The sequence below is a fragment of the Lutjanus erythropterus genome, chromosome 18, assembly GCF_056507025.1.
Source record: "Lutjanus erythropterus isolate fLutEry1 chromosome 18, fLutEry1.hap2, whole genome shotgun sequence".
In the NCBI taxonomy this organism is placed as follows: domain Eukaryota; kingdom Metazoa; phylum Chordata; class Actinopteri; order Lutjaniformes; family Lutjanidae; genus Lutjanus; species Lutjanus erythropterus.
In genome coordinates this window covers 10,710,689-10,732,017 of record NC_139334.1, presented here as the reverse complement: position 1 = coordinate 10,732,017, position 21,329 = coordinate 10,710,689, and the positions used below count along the sequence as shown (strand labels likewise).

At 39.3% G+C, this 21,329-nt stretch overlaps 1 protein-coding gene across 4 annotated transcripts in view; it reads left to right on the top strand.

Annotated features, from left to right (window-relative positions):
* flvcr2a (FLVCR choline and putative heme transporter 2a) overlaps positions 1-21,329 on the top strand; it is a 32,333-nt gene that overhangs the window by 2,822 nt on the left and 8,182 nt on the right. For 2 of the 4 annotated variants that reach the window (XM_084742116.1, XM_084742114.1), the window contains exons 1-7: positions 1,060-1,151; positions 5,761-6,442; positions 11,746-11,887; positions 14,178-14,318; positions 16,888-16,955; positions 17,311-17,414; positions 20,840-20,950. In XM_084742116.1, coding sequence (XP_084598242.1) covers positions 5,816-6,442; positions 11,746-11,887; positions 14,178-14,318; positions 16,888-16,955; positions 17,311-17,414; positions 20,840-20,950 — 1,193 coding nt within the window. In that variant the 5' untranslated portion in view covers positions 1,060-1,151; positions 5,761-5,815. Of the gene's footprint in view, positions 1-1,059; positions 1,152-4,509; positions 6,443-11,745; positions 11,888-14,177; positions 14,319-16,887; positions 16,956-17,310; positions 17,415-20,839; positions 20,951-21,329 lie in introns of those variants that run through there. The other 2 variants (XM_084742115.1, XM_084742117.1) reach the window with 2 other exon arrangements.

Genomic DNA, 21,329 nt, shown 5'->3' with positions numbered 1-21,329 from the left:
CAAATGGACACTGATTTTCTGGGGAGTCACAGGCCAAAATGGTGAGAACCACGTTTTTTTTCTTCAACAAAGTATTACATTTTATGCACTCATATGTTTTTGTGTACACTTTAATTTGAAAAGTATCTAGTAAATATAGTTAGCTTACAGATAAGATAAATGAAGTAAAAAAAGTAGGGAAGACCAGGGCATCTTGTCACACTTTTTGCTTTTGCTTCAGTTTCTCTGTCTGTATATCACAATCACTCATTTAGCATAATTACAGAATTAATATTTAATTAAACACTGAATTCATCCGCACAAATGTGTAATCCTTAGTTTGTGCATTTGTGCAAAGTTGTCCCTCCACAGAAAGCTAGTGGGATTATTCCACTGGATTTGAAATTAATGCAGAAAATACACTCTTTAGCAAACAAAAGTTTATGACACTTAAACGGGGTATTTACTTCATGTAATCATGAAAATCTCTTAAGCTTGTGTTCACAGCTGACGGACCTTATTTCAGGCATCTCATCAAAAACCACTGATTTCAAGACAAGGGGACCAGTTAGGACTCATTCTCGCAGCACCCTATACTGCATGTGAAGAGCAAAATGACTTCAGAAGAATGAGCTGCACATGCAACCGTTTTTTTTTTTTTTTTAGATAGCACCCTCTGGAGTGGGAGGTATAACCAGTGTGACAATATGCCCTACTCTCCCCTACAATATGTATCACTGAAGTGAAGTGGAAGTAAAATCTAGGATAAATTGAAATACAACATCAAGCCTAAAGTATTTCAAAACAGCATTTAAGTACAGTATTTTTAGTACGTGTACTCATCTACTTTACACCGCTGATTCTGTCAAACTTTGTAGTTTTCAAGTCTAACTTTTTCCAGTGACATTTTCTATGTTGTCCTGTGACAGCCACTATGCCATACAGACTAATTACACGTGTATTTCTAATAACTTTTCATAAACTACCCTGAAATTATTTATCGTTCATGTCGTCAAAGTAATCCCTGCTCCTAAAAGTTATTTGTTTTGAGGGTGGAAACCACACTAAATGGGAGGAGACGTGCACAATTTCGCCATCTTCTGCTTGTAGCCTACAGTGTATTGAGTGAATGTAGTGTAGTAGGCTAGTAGGCTATCAATGCTGCCGTCCAGGTATGTTCAACTGACAGCTTTTTCACATTTTTTGTATGTTTTTGTGCGAGTATTTCTTCCCAGAACTGCTTTGAGTCTGCAGGGAGTTCGTGTATTCGTATCTCATACCTTCATGTATGGTCACGTTGAGGAAGCGTAATGTGGTCGTGAGCCACTTTATCGCTTTCATTATACCGAAAGTGTTTAAGATAAGGAGTAATACGAGTCTGAAATTAATTTACGGTCGGTTTATCTGCGGTGGTTAAGCGTTTTATTGCGCCGCATTTATGGAAATAAGACGAATACGCTGCCAACAAAGCAATCTCTGTTTGCAAACACAGTGCCTTTCAGTGGAGTATTCGTGGTCTGATTTCGTATTTATTCACCAGGGTGTTTTCCTTAAAATGCAGCCTGAGAACAGACAACGCGAGGTGCGTTTGGGGTCGCAGTTTCAGTATGATGAGAGAGGTTTTGTTTCTCCTTTTCTTCCCTTCACGCCTTCTTCCATTCATGGATCTGCTCCGTGTTCACAGAGCAGACGGACAGACAGAGGTGTAGGTGGAGGCTGCAGACAGCAGAGGCGCTACTGTGCTGCCAGCGGAAATTTCCAGTCTTTAAAGTCTGATAAAGAAGACAGACACAACAGAGGACACCGTGGAATTTAAAGGCAGGTTTAGCTCCTATTTAGTTCATCGTGAGTGATGGAAAAGAGCCGCAGTGGTGCTCTGAGACATTTGTTTTTAAAATATGAAAACTAATATAGTGTTATTTTTCCAGTTATTTTATATAATTTAAATAGAGCCTCATATAACATTCCCTATGACACTGGCTCAAGTATTTTTATATTTATATTTTGGATCGCCATTATCAATTAATCTTCTAATAGTTTTCTTTGTTAATTGATTACTTATTTTGTGTATCAGATGTAATCAAATAGCAAAAAATGTCTATCACAAATTTCTAGAGCCCAAAGTCACATCATTAAATGTTTGTTTTTGTCCCTGACAAGTCTAAAGTTAGAAATTTTGTGCATTTTCCACACATTAATAAATTATCAGTTAATCACAAATAATTATTGATACAAAAAGCACGCCTTTTTCTCAGTTTAAATTTTATTTAAACAATTCTGTAGGCACAGTAGTCATTCATGAAGCACAAAGAATTTAAATGAACAGAATAATAAAACAAGGCTCTGGATCAAACAGCTGCTCTTTACTGTTTGTTCTCATTCAACAAAGGGCTCTGCCAAACAAAGCAACACCAAAAGTTATGCAGTTACTGCCATTTGTAGACCAACAAGGCAGTACAAACCAAATTGTGAGAAAAACCTTTGAGCTCTGGAGGAATGGTACACAAAACATACATTGTCTGTTAAATTCTTAACTGATTAATCAATCATTGATTAATCGTTAACATCCCTAGCAAATAGCAAATTGCCCATCACATTCTCAGAGGTGATGTCATAAAATGTCTTTTTTTTTGTCAGACCAACAATACAAAACTATCCTAGCAGACTAATACCAAACAAACCAGTCAGTTTTTGACATTTATGATTAAAATATGTTTGAAATTATTCATCAGTTATGAATCTCAGCGGCAGAACAGAGTTAGAGTCAGACCTCATCACTCCCTGCAGATATGTTTACATAGAGCTACACAGCTCCACTGTTGAATACATCTCTGAGTAAAAAGAGTGACAACATGCCCCAGATTCCATAATGATTGATTACAAAAACTTACCATTTCATATTAGAACTACCACACAATTATATTTCAGCCTCAAACCCTGCACTTCAGCACTTGTTGGCTATTCAGTACGTCATGTTACATGAATCACTTCTCTTTCAAGGCGGGGATGCTTATAACAGTTGAGGCCTACGTACGTCATTCGGTTCAGACATGAATAGCAAAGTGTATCACACATCAGCACATGTGAGTCTAAACTGACAAAAAAATTTGGAAGGAAAAGAGGCCAAATAATTGAATTACTCAGCACCAACCACCTCTGCGCACCCACTGAACTCTTCTAGTCTGATACACCCATCATAGTCACTTCCTAAGTAAATGCTTCATGTGTCTTCATGTGTTGTTGAAAAGAGTTTAAATATGGGAAAATAACTGGATCTTTGAGTGAGTCAACTGAATAATGTGTGTGTACTGATACGGATTCTCACTTGGCAGTAAGCAAAGCAGAGCAGCTTTGAAGCTCGGGCAAACACTTGAATGTATAATTAATCCTTTATCAGCTGATGATTAAGTAGGTATTGGTTATGTCTGATTATATCAATATTATTTTATATGTCAGTGAATATAATAATACTCAACTTAAGTCTAGTTTGGACACATCCTCTCATTCTGTGTTTTTTTATTATTATTTTTTTTTCCTACATTGTATGTTAATACTGGGGACATCAAATTATGTGGAATTATGTCATAAGCAAAAAATGTGAAAACAAGGAAAAGCATGTTTAATATTTTAGATTCTTAACAAGCAAAAAGACATACACGCTGTCCTCTGCAATTGCAATTTAATTTTATCAAATCCTCGATTGCAAGTGCAGAAGACAGTATGTGAGTCTTTTTGCTTTTTTTGCTTTTTATTGTCAACCCATAGTCTTCTCCTCCTCACCTGGCAGTGAGTGTGCAAAGGTAAAGCTTTACACATTGTTAGTCTAATCTGAACCATTCCTCATAAAAGATAAAGAAAAAAACAGTGAATGAGAAGTGTGTCCTAACTTTTGAGTGGTAGTGTATACGGATCTCAGGCAGAAAAGCCAGTGATAGGGATATTAATTTCATTGTTGTGACTGATGATGGCTGCAGGTCTGGCAGAGCATCACCTGGTAAATGTACAAAGTGTCCTGCAATGGTGATGACTGTTATTTTTACTTATTTGTATAATCACTTGCTTTTTTCCCCTGAAATTGGAGGACTGTGTATAAAAACGCTACAGTTACTACTCTGATCGTCTAATATGCAAATTAAACCTGAAAGTCAGCCTCGCCGTTTCATTTAAAACCCAGTGTTTCTGAGTGCACAAGCACTGTGCATTGATTAGAAATCCAACAGAGCAAAGTGCTAATACTTTCTGACTGCACTCTACCAATTTTTTTAAATCAGCCAGCTTCAGGTCTGCCAGTATATTAGCGCCCAAGACAGATGATGTAATACAAAGTGATTGGGCATTAGCAAATCCAATTTATGAACCACAAACACTTTAATAACCGATGTTCCAACAGTGGGATACTGTCGTCTTGTGTTTGAGCACAGAGGTGTACTTCCTCCTCACAGTCACAGCATGAGTTCATGTTAGAGCCATTTTTTGTGTTGATTGCAAATTGCAAAATGCAAATCCATGAATGAGCATCACCCCCATGAAATGACTCATTTCACCATCAGAATTTGATCCGTTTCGACCCAGTAACATTTGGAAAGTCTAGAAGAGCTGCACAGTTAAATTATTTTGTCCTATTAGCTTGTTAGCTGAGGGCTAAACTGGAAGGTGGGGTCTGTAAATGACCGACTTAGCAAATTGAATGACTTGATAACCTGACACTTTTTAGTGCGTGACTAGTGCAAATTCTGGTTAGTAAAAAGAGCTAAACCTCCCATGTCTACTCTCTAGAGCCAGAGTTTGGTTTGTCTGTGGATGAGGACCTGGACCCTCTGTAGACAGAAACACCTCATTCTAAGGCAACAAAAACACACGGATTGTAATTTTCAAACTAATAAAAGCATTCTTGTGACTATTATGTTTCATTTTTGTCAGACTTTACCAATAAAATCATACACACTAGAACATTTAGGTGAGAATAAATCAGTCATAAGGAGGCAACAGAATTTGCAGCTGCAGTGTTGTGATTTCAGGTTCAGGTCAGTTTATTTGTAGATTTGGTCTGATTTGGAGTGTTTGTGTTAGTCAAGACACTGAGCCCTGTTAAGGTGGAAGTTCAACAACAAGCAATGAGAGCACACAATCGGTGAACTTGTTTTATAGTGTAGCACAAGAGGTATTCCCCAAAGTAATCTGCTGTTTAAAAAGGGCCTACTTTGCTGCAAATATAGGTCTGTATTTACACTTATTTAACTTATTTAGCATTTGTCATGTCTTTTCAGTTTAAGAGTTTGTCCGTATTCTGATGAAGCAGCTGTTTTTGTTTAGCATCATCCTCAGTGGACTTTAGCTCCCAATGTACTTGTATAACTTGAGCAATAAAATCCAGTTCTCTCTTCGACCGTCCTACCTTAATTCTCACTCAGTGCCTCCCATGAAATGCTAGTTGATGCTATGAGATAAGCTGGAAGGAGGAGTTTGAAATGTGAAGTAAAAGAAACCTCTCACATGACTAAAGAGGTGTTAACCACCAGAGTCAGCCAGGTATGTAACTGCTGGCTGTGATCCGAGCTTCCCAACATAGCTCATTACATTCAAACTGCACCCCAGATCCACCTCTGCTGAATCAGAAGGAGTAATAAGCAGTAATCTTCACTTTAGGCACAGCAGGCGAGCTCATTTGTGATCAGCATGTAGGAAATACCTGCTGGGTGGGAGGGGCGAGTCAGGTAAACTGCCACAGTGTTAAGAGGATGTACTGTACACACAAGGAGAAATATTTGCTCTTCCCTCCAGCTGTTGAGTGCTGCAGAAGCCTGACGGAAAAGGGAAGTGTTTCAGTGGGAGCAACATGGGTTCTCAGGATGAACTCTCTCACGAGTGGATCGACACCCCTGGCAATAACAGAAACAATGACTGGTCTCCAGCAAGGAAAGAGAGAACCAGTTTTGGAGAATACCAAAACCACTTGCCTCTGGGAGACAGCAGCGACACTGACACGTCAGTGCGAGACACGGCACAGCTCTTTCCACTGATGGAGACCAGGCTGTACAAGCGACGATGGGCCATGCTGTTCATCTTCTTCATCTACTCCATGAGCAACGCCTTCATGTGGCTGCAGTATAGCATCATCAGCAACATCTTCATGCGCTTCTACGGCATCAGCAGCCTGCTCATTGACTGGCTCTCCATGATCTACTTCCTCACCTACATACCCCTCATCGGGCCCGTCACGTGGCTGCTCGACAACCGGGGCATGAGGGACGTGGTGGTGGTGGGCTCGGCATTCAACTGCATTGGGGCTTGGATCAAGACGAGCACGGCCGACCCCGACATGTTTGCCATGACCTTCTTCGGCCAGTTCGTGTGCTCGGTGGCCACTGTATATATCCTGGGCATCCCATCCAGACTTGCCTCCGTGTGGTTTGGGCAGCAGGAGGTGTCCACCGCCTGTTCCATTGGCGTTCTGGGAAACCAGGTGTGTCTCTGTTTACCTGTCGGCCTCAAAATATTTCAACAGTGTGTGTAGGGTGATATATACTTCTCAAACAGGTGTTGAGAGAACTGTATGGGTCTGTTTATTTGGTGAAAGAGAGCTCTATCGTCTTTAACATTCTTTTAGGGTAATATCTTGAATGAATATTGTGTTATGTCATGTCAGCATGTGCCGTCTTGAATGTGTGAGTCTGTCTGGTCCTGTGAATTCTCTTTCCAACTTTCTTCTTGAGTCAGCAGGTTTAACAAAGTGAATCACTGTGTCTGCTGGTGGAGAAAAGTTACAGCCGGTGTGCGCTTCAGCTTCGAACGAGCAAAAAGGATCTTAGAGAAGCCGCGGTGCACGTTCGCTTGCAGAACCAAACTTGTGCTTGCGTGCTTACATAGTTAGATTCACTTCTGTTAAAATGACCCTAAAGTGTACCACATGCCTACGGTAAAGCATGTGCCATTTGAGAAGTTGAGAAATAATGTGGATTTTTTTTTTGTCAGCTGTGAAAGTATTAGTGCAGAGATTACTTTTAGGTTATTTTCCATTTTTCCCTTTGTGTTTCAGTAGGGTTAGGGGTTTATTAATTTTTTGTGGGATAGCCTAGTTGCTTTCTCACATACTCAGAACCTAGAGTTACAAGATATATATTATTCAGTTATAAACGGAATTATAATAAACTAAATTTGAGCAGAAATCAGAAAGAAAATTGTTATAAAAATGTGAGATTTGTGATCAGTCAAATCAAGCTCATAGATTACAAAAAGTCTACTACTTGTGATTAATTTCCTTCTCACACTCATAATGGACAGAAGCAACAGGTGTGTGATAAACAGTTCCGCAAACTGGGGGGATGTTGGAGGCAGGGGAAGCAGATATCTCACTAAACAGAAGGGAGCTGTGGTTTCTCATGTGATTGTTCAAGGTGATTTCCTCTGTGTGTGTGTGTGTGTGTGTGTGTGTGTGTGTGTGTGTGTGGTTTGTTCCTCTTAGCTATGAGAGATTGCAGAGGATTGTGCGTGATTTTCATTGCTTGAACCGTCTGCGTCTGAGCAAGATCACAGACTTTGGGTAAATTAACTGTTCAGTGAGATTATATTGAGAGCGCTGTGTCCATGGCAAGCTAGTGAGGGCTGCTTGGGAGGCTGTGACGTTTGTCCTTCACTCTCACACTGAAAGTACAAGAAAATGTGTTAAACATGCTTAGTCATCTGAAGCTTGAGATGAATACAATGGTTTAGGGTTGTACCAAATACTTGGAAGCGTCAAAGTTTCATTTATAAAGTTAACATTCAAATTCTAAATCAACATTTGAAAGCTGCACAGCTTTTTTTATGCCTCGGTTCCAGCGACAGCCACCGCCGGAGGTGTTATATTTTCATGTTGCCCATCTGACTGTCCATCTATCTATCCTGTTCTAGTCAACATGATATCTCAAGAATGTCTTGAGGGAATTTCTTAAACATCCATTTGAACCCAAGAATGAACAGATTACATTTTGGTAGTCAAAGGTCAAGGTCGCTGTAACCTCAGAAAATACATTCTGCACCATAATTTAAGAATTCATACACTAATATTGACAAAATTTCACGCAAATATCAAATAGGATAAATGATGAGGTGATGACATTTTATGTCCAAAAGGTTTCAATCAGTCCTTTGTGAAAAATAGTATGTAATTGAAGTCTGAATCACACATCAATAGAGTGAGGACTTCCATTTTGTCAAAAAATACACTTAATACCTTTTAAAATAATTCCCTCAAAATCTTCATAATGTACATTATATGAGTCTGGACAGATATGGATATGAACTGCAACTTGAGTGGTTTTCGGAGGCATACAGCCACCTGAATTAGGTTACAGTGGTGGCTGGATAGCAGTGTTTACAATCATAGACAGTAGGATAAGTGGACAGAACCACCGTGACATACTGTAATTTGGGTGATGCTTGGTTTTGGCTCATCCGTTTAGTAGGAAGTAAATGGTGGCCTTTCTTCTTTCTTCTTTTCCTACCCCTAAACAAGTGTCTTTTGTCCCTAAACCTACACCTACCCCAACAACAGCGTTATTACATTATAAAACATTATCGGTTTTGTGAAGTGAAGAAACAACTTGTTCAAATCTTGCAAGACTTTTGCAAATCAAGAGTTCCCTTCTAGACACAACCTGGTTGCAATCCTTCTCACATTACAGCTAAGCAGTGCACAAAATAATGAATTTTGATCCATATTCGATCAACACTGTCTAGTTTGACAGTTTGATCAGAGTTTTGTGAGCCCTGTGTGTTGCACTGGATGGACACATTGAGAACGACCTGCCAATCCAGTTTGTAGCCCCTTGCTAAAGCAAACCCTTCTTTATGTTCTATTTTACTCCAATTGGGACATTAATTTATAGAATGAACATCATGCTTTATAGAAGAAGACTTCAGACTAGTGATTGAGATTATAAACTCATTAGGAAAGTGTTTACTGACGTAATAAATCAATCAACTGCTGACTACTCTGTCAAAGGAAGTTTCATGCAAAAACCTCAACAGAAACTTTGAAGGTAAAAAATAGACATTCGGTGCAGCCCTACCATGGATCATGTCTCCATCAAGACCAAAACACTTTTGTTATAGAAATAATAAATTGAGTAGTTTTGCAGTAGAGAGACATAATGATAAACGGTAAAATTTTACATCAGTTCCAAAGGGGATAATCTAGCCTCATAATTCAGTTTAGCTCCCAATTACTCTGTCTGTCCAAGCTGATTAAACAGTCAGTGGATACTGCACAGTTCTTATATACAACATATTTAAAGTTGTGTATAAAAACCTTGTGATTGTACATAATGTTTTACACTGTATATAAACATATACCATCAAAAGATGCCCGACCCCTCTGATGCTCTTCGACCTCTGTAGCCAAACTGTTTTTCCTTCAATTGAAGTTTGTCCTCTCTCATCTGCATTATACCAAACATCACATGCCGGTCATTGTCACCAGTGTTCTTGTTTTGTGCTTAAGTCCCGCTCCCTGCCGCTGAAGACAAAAGGACACATTGTTGTTGATGTTGACTTTCTCACCACGACTTAATTCTTTTGGCTCGGGTTCCTAAACCTGATACTTCCAAGTTTTCAGGCTGAAGTAGTTTACATTTCCCTTTGGACATTTAGAAATAGTTCACATGAACAAGAACTAGGTAGGATTTCCATAAAGGCCTGTGATGCTTTGAAGACCAAACAGATAAACAGTTTCTGTGCCAAAAGTAGCTTCATACGAGGATATCCTTGATTTGTACCAACTGAGAATAAGCTTGTTTTGCATTTTTGACAACTTCTCATGAGTTGCTCTACTTTTCCAAAAATGCACAAAAACAGAGACACAGAGTCTTTTCTTTGCCTTTGAAATAACAGTGATTAAATAGAAATGACTCTCCAGTTACTGTGTTGTAGGGATCTTTTATAGGCTCCTGCGAATATCTCTTAAAGTCGTCTCTAGCCAAACACCACAAGGTAAGTTAATGATTGCACACGTAGCTCATGTTAGATACAGGATATAAAATCAATATAGCAACATTTGTAGTGTGTCTGTATGCTGCAGAGGGTAACAGGTGCAGATCTATAAATCCTGCTGGCTGTAACATTGCCAGAGACGACTGAAGGGGTCTGATGTATTTTTGTGCTTGCACGCCTCAGACACTGTTCACAGGTTTGTTCCTCCTTCAGGAACATGTGGCGTCACTTTTTGCCCTTTTCCTTCTCTCACCTTTCCCCTAGAGCGGAGGGACCTCGGCTGGTGTCCCCTCTGGATTTCTCTTGAGGCTGTAGGAAGCTGAGGAAGTGGGCACTACTCATGTGGTATTCAAATTTGGAAAGTTTAGTACCCCCTCATGTGTCCCAGATGCACTAGGTCCTGGGGGTGGGGGGTAGGGAGGGTTGTTAGAATCTAAAAATAGACAGACGTTGTATCCTCATGTCAAGCACATGTCCAACAAAATATGACCCTATCCCTTACCCGTAGCTATAGTTTGACATTTTTGTGAAATATGCTTGTTCACTCTCTGTCGGAGAGTTTGATGAATACCACTCTTATACTGTCCATCATATAAAGTTACAGCCAGCAGCTGGTTAGCTTAGTTTAGGATAAAGACTGGAAAAAGGCGGGGAGAGCTAACCTGTCTTGGTCCAACAATCATATAATCTGCCTACCAGCGTTGGGTAGCACTAACAAGGACTGATTTTTAAACCTGATTAAATCTTAGTTTAACTGGTGTGTCAGGCTAATTTTAGTTCATGGGCCACATATTCCCCAATTCAGTCTCAGGTGGCACCTCCAGATTATTCAGTTTTCATTGTAAAGAGGTGCAAGTATCTTCTGAAAATGTTCGCAGTCAATGAACCATCCATTTAAAAAAGAGATGATGAACAGCCAGATGTTTTAAGGAAACTAAATTCAGTTTCAACAATGTCTCAGTTCTTTCACAGTCAGTCAGTCTACTGTCAAATCATGTGCATTACAATATACAGATCATGATGGAACACATTGGAACTGAATAACAATTAATAATAATAATAATAATAATAATAATAATAATAATAATAATAATCTTTGGTTCAATTAACCTTTGTTTGTGCATCCCAGTTTAAAGGTAGCAAATGGTGGTTGCCTGGCGACTGCTTGTTGCAAAGAAACGGTGCGGGACGTAAACCTCCATAAAACAGCAAACTGGTGTTTTTACATTTTATTTTTGTATGGATCAAACAAGCAATATACAGCTTTAGCTTCTGAAGTGCAGTTTTTGAAGTGCAGCTGTTTCCCCTGTTTTACAGTCTTTATGCCAAGCTTAGCTACGATAACTGGCTGTAGCTTGATATGTGAGTGTGGTATTTTCTCAGCCTAGTCAGCAAGAAAGTGAATAAGCACATTTGCCAAAATGTCAGACTTTCCCTTTAACACCCCCTCTTTGACGTGTTGAATGTAGTCACTTCGTACAGTGAATAAGCATGTATTACTGACATGTTCACAGCGGGTAACCATCACTCACACAAATGTCAAACAATCAAATGCCAGTCAGATGTGAACCTTTGTTTTCTTTTTCTTTTTCTTTTTTAAAGTACTTTACTTTTTCTGTGAGCTTTTTTCTTTTCTGTTTTTTTTTATTTCAACCTTTTACCACTTTTATAATGATGCTTCCCCCTTTAATGATGTGTACCGATTATAGTTGTGTGTGTGTGTGTGTGTGTGTGTGTGTGTGTGTGTGTTGTTCCCAGCTAGAGGCGCATTTTTAAATTTGTACCTCTCACCTACAGATGGGCATTGCCATTGGGTTTTTGATCCCACCCATCCTTGTGCCTAATGTGGATGATAAGACAGAGCTGGCGTACCACATCAGAATCATGTTCTACATCAGCGCAGGAGTGGCCACCGTCATCTTCGTGCTCGTCGTCATCGGTAAGATGATTATTCACATCCACAGGCTCACAGAGTGGGTAGGGGCTGTCAGGGCTGTGTGCTCACTCATGCAATAACAGCCCACTGCAAGCCCCTTTCAATGTCGTATAACTCCCACAGTCATAGTTGTGAAAATATATTAAAGCGAGTCATCGTGACAGTTTGTGCTTTCCAGTGGTAGGGAGCGTGACAAAGCCTCGCCTCCTTTGCCCTTCACAGTAATGCCACTGGGATTGATGTTTTTATTTGGCATTGTAATGATATTTTTAGAAGAGAACACAAATTATTCTCTAGAAGGATTTTTGCAACATTAGGATTCACTGTTTGACACATAGTTTCATTCATGTTTATACGGTGGAGCTTATTATCTGGTTGCTGGGCTCCTCAGGCAGCACTGTTGGAAAGCTGAGTCTCCCTCAGATGTGCTCTCTACCGAAAACTCAACAGCACTGCACTTCACTAGAAGAGCAGCTGCAGTAATTGCTGTAATTGTTCACCTTTTGATGAGATGTGTTCGGACACAATGTGAAACACAAGCAGGGAGACGTGGAAGTGTTTTATGAAATCATCCTCCCCCCTCAGCTCTGTTAATTCCTCCTTTCACCTCCGCGAAAACTCACTGGCAGTCAGAGGAACATGGTGAAGCTTCAACACAGGTCACTTTGTCTTTCAGGGAGATGTAAAGTGGCACAAAGAAAGATCTGTGGTTGAGGACCAGAAATTGTCAAAGGTTGTTGGGTTCAGCTTTCTCTTTATGGATGAGAGCAGTCATACGTCACGTACCTGTCTTGAGAATGACCACACGCCCCTTTAGGGGAAAACAAGTGCTGTAAAAGTGTCTGGTCAGTGTGTTTCTCTGTGTCAAACACTTGATCACAGGTTAGTTAGTTTTAGTCATGAAAATATGACTTTACTATAAAAAACTGCTTTTAGTTTGGAGTGTAGTTCAACAGCACCAAACCATCAAAAATAAAGTGTCATGAAATATTAGAGTGAACACAGATGTTACCAATGATACTCATTAAGGCTATGCACTATTGTGCACCAACAGCTATGATAACAGTAGTCCCACCCAAACAAATGTGACAAAACCACTAAAACTGTCAATGAAAGTGCATTTTTTTATACTCATGCTGTCCAGGGAAGAGGTCTAAGTGGGCAACACAAATGAAAACACCTGTTTGGATGGGGTATATGTGTGCAGGGACATTTTACATTTCAATTTGTGCCCAACACCAGAATTAAATGAAAAAAATGTTATTACATACTTGTGCTTACATATTTGGCCACCCTACAGTAACTATCCAGAATTCAGAGTGTTTGAAAATATACAAGTAGAGTAGTTACTTCTCCCAAACTTCCCCCCAAATAATAAAACCTAATAATACAGTGGTGCTATGTTAACGTGAAAAAATATTAGTACAATAATTACCACTATTATACTGATACAACACATGCTGCTTTAACATTATGGTTATTTTTTAGCTGCAAGTTTGTCTTTGTATTTCAGAAACTATAAATACTTTATGCAGTTCACAGACATAAAACTTTACAAAAGACCAGAATAATACATATTAAAAAGATGATTGTCTAAAGTATATATCCACTAGACAAAGGATAAAGATTTATTACATTTACTCATTCACATCTTGTTCAGTGTGGAAGATTTTGGGCTAAGTGATAGTGTGGTCACTCGAATGTCATACTGAGTTTCTGTGTCAATTGTGTGGAAATAAAATTGATTCTATGTGAAAGGCTGTGCATTTAACCAGTTAAACTCAATCAATTAGATTTATTTATGTAATTGATTTATATTGACAAGTCTTGAATACAGTGCTAACAAAGTTAAGGTAAGGAAAGACAAACAGAACATAATTGATGATGAGTGTTAGCTAACTCTTCCTGTTGGCTTATTGACAACAGGTGTGTCACACACACACGATAATTGCAGTAGCTTGCTGAAAAACAGCTCGGTACAAGAGTACAAATATTTTGGAGACTGAATTATCTTATCCTCAGAGGTATTTCCAGCCCTGGTTTTCTGCTGTGCACAAGCACATGTGCGTGCATGTGCATGTACACACACACACACACGTTTATTTTGCTTCCAGTTTTAGTCCTCCTGCGGTCAGTCTGACCTCCAGCATCACACTGGGCTTTTACCCCCTGTCAACGTCTGTACTGGCTGATCAGAGAACAGACAATACATGGTTTTCTCTCTCAGATTATAAAGGTCTTATATGCTGAACACACAAGTAACCTCCTGAACTTTTGTGCGTTTGTTTTCCAGTGTTTCAGGAGAAGCCGGTGATCCCTCCTACCCAGGCCCAGGCTCAGGCCAGGAACATCCCCCCTGATGAGTACTCGTACACGGCTTCTATCAAGAGGCTGCTGTGCAACAAGCCCTTCATGCTCCTGGTGGTCAGCTATGGTGGGTCCCCTCTTGCTGCCTCTGATTTTTTTCTACAAACAAACTGTCGCACCAGGACACTTTCATGTAATGACACCTTGTCCGGAGGAACAGACCCTTAGGTGTTTTATTTACACTTAAACCCAAACTTGGTTATGTAAAGGACCCTTACAATAGATACACATTAGACCACGGACCCCCGTTTTGGGAGGATTTTGTCTTAATCCCCTGCTCAGTAAAATAATAATAATTAGTGAATAATCAGTGAAATGAGAATAATTTTAAGCCGAGTTAAAACAACCAACCCCGTTTCTTCCCTTGCTCTTCCAACTTTCAAAAAGTATGATGAAAGTTAAAATATTCTATTCCTTTTTTGCTTTGGACCCCCTACAAACCACTGAAGGACACCTGTTGGTCCCCAGTTTGAAAACTGACTGAAACCATTTGGCCACTAATGCCACTAATTATTAATCTAGTGTTTATTCTTTTGTTTAATCATTTAGGATAGAGGGACTCAATTTTTCTCAGCCAAGCCCCTTATATGATAGACAGTATACTGGGGACCCCCCATTTTTTTTTTTAAATGTATATTATTTTTGGGCTTTTGCCTGTTTTTTGATAGTAACAGCTGAAGATATGACAGGAACGGGGGTAGAGAAAGGGGATGACAGGCAGCAGTTGGGCCACAGCTGGGAATTGCACCAGCAGCCTCAATACATGGGGCGCACACTCTACCAACTGAGCTATAGGGGGGCCTCCTGGGGACCCCTTCTTGTATGTCCCTAGGATTAGACAGAGCCAGTTTCCACCATTAATTGGTGACATGTGCTTGAATGATGGGAGAAAGATTTATATTTTCATTTATTAAGAGTTTTCATTTTAGATTCATAAATTTTCTTTTATCTATGAAGCATTTTGTGAGAAAAATATATAAATATGTGTGCTTATATCATAATAATTAAAATGAATGAATCTGAAAACGTTTCATGGACCCCCTGGCAGAGTGCCACAGACCTCCGATTTGAGAACCACTGGTCTAGGTTTTGTAATGTCAAAAAAAACAGTGAGAGAGCCTACAATGGTGTTTTTAAACTGCTTGTTTTGTCTGACCAACAATCCCAAACCCAGAGATATTTAAGTCACAATAAAAACCTCACGTTAGAGGAGTTAGAACTAGAAAATGTTTGACATTTTTTCCTTAATTAGGATAAATAGTGATTAATCATCAAATTATTCTTAATTGATTTTCTGTCAGTCACCAAGCTGATAATTTCAGCACTGCTTTTATTTATGATTACAATCATTACCAGGATTAAAACAATATTTAGAGGAATGCCTGTGAATATTCTCATTCATCCAGGTCATAGTTATCTTCCATCTTCCATTCTGTTCTAACGATGGTCATTGGAGGCACCTGGAGCCAGGTGTGGCTGGACTGTGTTGTTGGTTTTAGAGGCTAAATTGTTGAATCTTTTGGGAAGGGATGAAAGGACAGCATTGTAAGTTGGGGATAGGTGGTTGGGGATAAGTATGCGCATGGCACAACACAGACGGGCTAACGCTTCAGGTCAAGACTCTGCTGTTTACCTACACCTCAAAGAGACAACACACTCTTTTGAAGATAATAATGTACATATTCTTGACAGAGAAGACAGATGGTTTGAAAGAGGAGTAAGGGAAGCCATCTATGTCAAAGTTGAGAAGCCATCCCTGAACAGAGGGGGAGGCTTACGACACCACCTATCCCCAACTTACGTCTTCTAAGACAATTTTACCAGTCCAGTTGCGATCGATTTAATGCCCTAAGATAATATTTAGAGGACTGTAGCAGGTAAAACTCTGATGTCACACACCTTTTAGCATGCTTTAGGTTCATAGGAGGGTCACATTATGTTATCACATGATGTCACACAGATATCACAGGGGGAATTCTGAATCAGATATGTGACATAATGGTGTCTTGATCAGATCATTGTGACCTGCAGGTCATCCCACACCCCAACATCTCACTTTTATCAGCTGTCCAGGCTGGGATGTTGTTGCAGTATTGAGGTTAAAGGTGACAAAGTTATAAAGTCCTCTAATTAGATGTCTGCAGGTAATGCTGCCTCAGTCATATTAGTGGACACCCCCCAGACTTTATCTGCTGGAGTGAAGATAGGAGGATGTGTCATCATATTTTAACACACTGACACATGGACAGTGCACTGTGTTGACCAATGATCTAAAGGTCTTTTGAAATGTCACAGTTTTGCTCAGAGGTCACAGTTTAATCAAGACAATGTTAATGATCGACAGTATGAAGAATATTAAAATGTGTTAGTCTGTAAATGTGTATCCTTAACATGTCTGATTAAGGGGATTTTAAGGTCCTTTAGGTAAAGTCCTGAGGTACTGATTGACATGTGCTTCCATGTATAAACTTAAATGCTTTTAGTCAAATAATGACTAAAGTCTAAAGGCTATTATGAACTTGATGTGTGAGGTTGTGTGCAGTGTTTTTAGGGGTAAGCATAAGGTCCCATCTGGACCTTTTCCTTTCCCCTATAGGTCCTCTCAGAATAGATCATTTTCTGTTTGTTGTCTGCAGGATTGAATGTCGGCTGCTTCTATGCTGTTTCCACATTGTTGAACCGGATGGTCATTGAACACTATCCTGTAAGTCCCACCTTGTCCACTCTAAAACATGCTTTTGTTCAACTTTTACTTAAATTTCTTTTTTTGTTTTTGTTTTCAGTTCCTTCCTTCCTCCCTTTCTTACCTCCTCTACCAGTCTTTCCTGCCATATACTCAGTGTCAGTATGCTCAGCATGTAGACATTTGTGTGGTTGTCTTTGACCCTGATGACTATAAAGCTACCGTGGGGTTGACCCTGACACAGATAACTGGGGTCTGGGACTGGGATTGTTATGGCCTAGAGCTTCTAAGACAAGATAACTGCAGGGTATGAAGTGTTACAGATGTCTTGTGTCAGTCTGTAAAACCAGACATGTCAATGTTTTCTTCCTCTCAGGGTGAAGAGGTGAATGCTGGGAGAATTGGTCTGACTATTGTCATTGCTGGCATGGTGGGGTCCCTCATATGTGGCATTTGGCTGGACAAGACCAAAACCTACAAGTAAGCTACCAAACCAAAACTCAGCTAAACTCTCCCTGCAGTTAAAGACAGAAAAAGACAAAAATGTCATATAACATGTTTAACTCATGCAAGAAGGATGAAAGCATAAACCTGGACATGGTATAATCATAACAGTATAAATAATAGGTCAAATAAAATCTGACACATAGGAATGCTATGAATTTTTCAGACAAAAAAGTCTGACCTTCCTCTGCCGTATGGGCAAGAAAATTATTCCAAATTGATTATTTTTATTTCCTTTCATCAGAGTAGTCCTGAAGGTTCAACATGTTGAAGGTATTTTCACATATTTTGGGGTCTAAATGACTAATAGATACAGAAAGTTTTGAACTGGTCCTGCTGATCACCTCAGCTGGCAGCTGCAAAGCAGACTGGACTAATTCTAGGTGTCTGACAACATTTTGGAAAGGATCACTACAGAGATGGATCTTTTCAGACAGCCCCTTCTGACTGGGAACTGAACTCATTATATTGCTCTGTTAAAAGCAACCGCACTCAAAAACAGTAATTTTTCCTCAGAAAACACAGAGGTTCCTGATCTCCCACTGCCTTGATTGGGTTGTTTGTGTTAATGTGTGACTTTGGTGTTTCCAAACTAACACTTTAAAACACCAGAGTCACACACTAACACAAACTAACTAACTTCCTGTGTTTTGCGAGATAAAATGACAAAGGAGTAAACAGTTTCAGTCCCTCATGCGTTCATGGACATACTTTGATGGGTTTGTTTGCCCCCTTCAAAACACGGCAGCCATTGCAGCCCATTTCTCAGCTGCTGGCTGAGGAGATCTACTGAACCAATTTCCATTCTAATACCTATTAGTCACTTAGACCCGTGTAAACCAAAGTAACAAATTTAATTTTGACCTTTTGATTTTGAAGACCATGGACATCTGTATCAGATTTCATGGCAATCCATAAATATGATACAGTACAATTTTACAGTGAGTAAAAACTGAGATACAAAATGAATTTCAGTGTTTACTGGCAGTAAAGTTGTATTGTACCATATCGTATTGTATCTTGTGTGAACTTGGTGGTGGAAAAGTCAGGGGTTTCCCAATATTATGATTCATCCACTGGGGACCATGAAAGTCTGTATAAGATTTCATAGCAACCCATTTCATTCAGTCTGGACAAGAGTAGACTATTGGACTGTCAGACTGATGTTGCCATCCCTTTACTCACACTGCTAGCATGTCCAAAAAAAGAAGTGCTCCAATGTAATTTTCAGTCTTTAGGGTCAGCAGTCACTCTTGTTTGCTGTGCTTTAAAACATGGGCTCCTTGCATGGATGTCTTTTGAATCATCCACTCACAGGGAGATGTCCAAGTGAATTAAAGCTTTCGTTCAAAGTGGGCACGAATGAGAATCCAGCGGAACTGAGTTTTACATCTGATGTCCCTTTCTGCTTATCTGAGCTGACAGGCTCTACTCTGCTAGTCCTCCCAGGTCGCATCTCAGGCCTTGTGCCACTGCATTAAACATGGGAAATACTAATAATTCAATCTTAAAAGTGAAGATATCCGATTAGTATCTGATTATTGATTTTGTTGTTTTCATCTTGATCAAACATTTTCAGTACTTTCATATGATAACCACTTATTTCTAGTGGTCTTCTGAATGTTAGATGTTTGGCACACTGCCTTCAGAAATCTGGCTCGCAAACTATTATGACTGGAAAAAAAATCCTCGGTCCTCAGATTCCGTACATGCCATTAGGATGCTTCACTGTCAAAGCAGTCAGGCCCCAAGTTCTGTTGTTGAGCTTCACACTCCTATTGTCCCATGTGGGAGAGTGTCAGGGGACGACGTTATATTAACAAAAAATGTTTTGCAGTAATATTTTACGCGTGGTTGTACGAGAGACAGTCTCACCAGAGTAAGCCTGTTTGTGTAGATGGCCTGGGTCCTGACGAGGGGTCGTCTGCGATTCAGGAATATTGTTTAAGCTGTGGAATCAAGTGAGGAATTTCAATTCAAGAGAGACATCCATTTGGAAAAAGATGTATGCTGGGAAAAATATTAAAATATTAAAAAGAACAAAAGTGTTACTCTTTGAAGATGCAATATATAAGAATATAGTTAGTTTAAACTAAAATAACCACCTTGCAGTCACCAGCAAATCAGGTTGGAGTTTACATCCGTCTCTGTCCAGACTCATGAAACATACGTAATGAAGATTTTGAAGGAATATAATAAATATTAAAAAGTGTTTTCTCACTATATTGACATGTATGATCCCAGTGAATAATTTCCAGTGAGAAACATGCTGTCTTCACTTATTGCAGAGAAATAGAGAGGAGTGATAGAGAGCTGAACATTATGATGTCACAGTGAAGTTTAGCTTTTGATAAAAAGTCATTACCTCTTTTGTTATTTTATTTTTTCCGAGTGACCTTCACCCTTGATTTCCAAATTCTAATCAGTTTATCTCCGAGTCCAGGTGGATGTTTTTATTAAGTCTGAAAAAAGTTTGCCACTGTGTCACTGAGCTATCACATTCAAAAGAGTGGGATGGACGTGAAGTCACAGTGACCCTGACCTTTGACCTTCAAATTCTAATCAGCACATCCTTGAGTCCGAGTGGACATTTGAACCAATTCTGAAGAAATTCCATCAAGGCACTCTTGAGAAAATCGCAAATCGCAAATACCAAAACTGAGCTAACTAGCTAACAACTACAGTTGGTACCAGTTAGCGGTTACTCTGGTGATATGCTGCCCCTTATTTGATTGGAGTTTGAATTCAACAGGTTTGAAATTCTTACATATTGCACCTTTAACATTATTATAAAAGTACCATTTTGTCCTTTAATTCATGGATATGAAACTGTGCATGTTCAGTGCTGAGAAGAAGAGATATTGGCTTGTTAGATTGTCCCGTTGCTACCCAGGTTTTCTTGCAAATGTAACTTTGAAATATAAACAGTATGCAATATGTAGAGGCAGTGTGCATCAGATGACCACCAGTCCTCACAGCAATAAAGTTGAGTCTATGTTGGCTGACATACCTTTGCCTATAAAGATAATTTAATTTATGAGAGATGCAGATCGGGTCAATTTTGACCCCTGAGTAATGAAATGTTTTTTATTAAGTGTATTTGTGTGTATACATAAAAACCTTTCTTTTGAATGAAGTTGGAGGATTTCTTTGCTCTGATCAGCTCTGGCAAGCATGTAGCAAACGTGAGCCTTGTCACAAGATTCAGATTCTTGCACATTATTGTAAAGTCAAATCAGATTAAATTGGATTTCTGAGACGTCTTTAATCTTTTAGAATAGTCTTTTAGTGTAAGCCTACAAACAGAGTGGGCTGTGCGTAAATGCATATATGATGTTTGATCACATAGATTAATGTGCTTTTAAAACTATATGACAGATATTCGTGTCCTGTTTCCTCAGGCAAACCACACTGGCCGTGTATCTCCTCTCTCTGATCGGGATGCTGGTCTTCGCCTTCACCCTCAATCTGGGTCACCTGTGGTTGGTGTTTATCACAGCAGGAATTTTAGGGTAGGTAACCATTATAGACCAAAGGGCACAGAGGTCATAAAGATCACAACAAGATTTTGAAATTACGCCCCCAAGCCCATAAAATGTGAGTAAAAACCAACTGTTGCAGTTAATGTATACCTGATCAGTAAATATGTGGAAATGGCTGCAGTTTCTAATCATTCGGTTTATTTCAAGAAAACCGTTGTGGTTAGTCAAAGTTCAGAGTGGCTGGTGCCTTTAAAATCATTTTGCCATTTTGATTCGTGATCCAAACAGCTGTAATAAAACCATCTTAAATCTCTTGTGAAGTATTTTGTTACAAGGTGTGTCAGCTATTTCTGTATGAAGAGTAGGTTCTTGCAGGCCTGAAATCTTTACATTTGATATTCTGAGAATC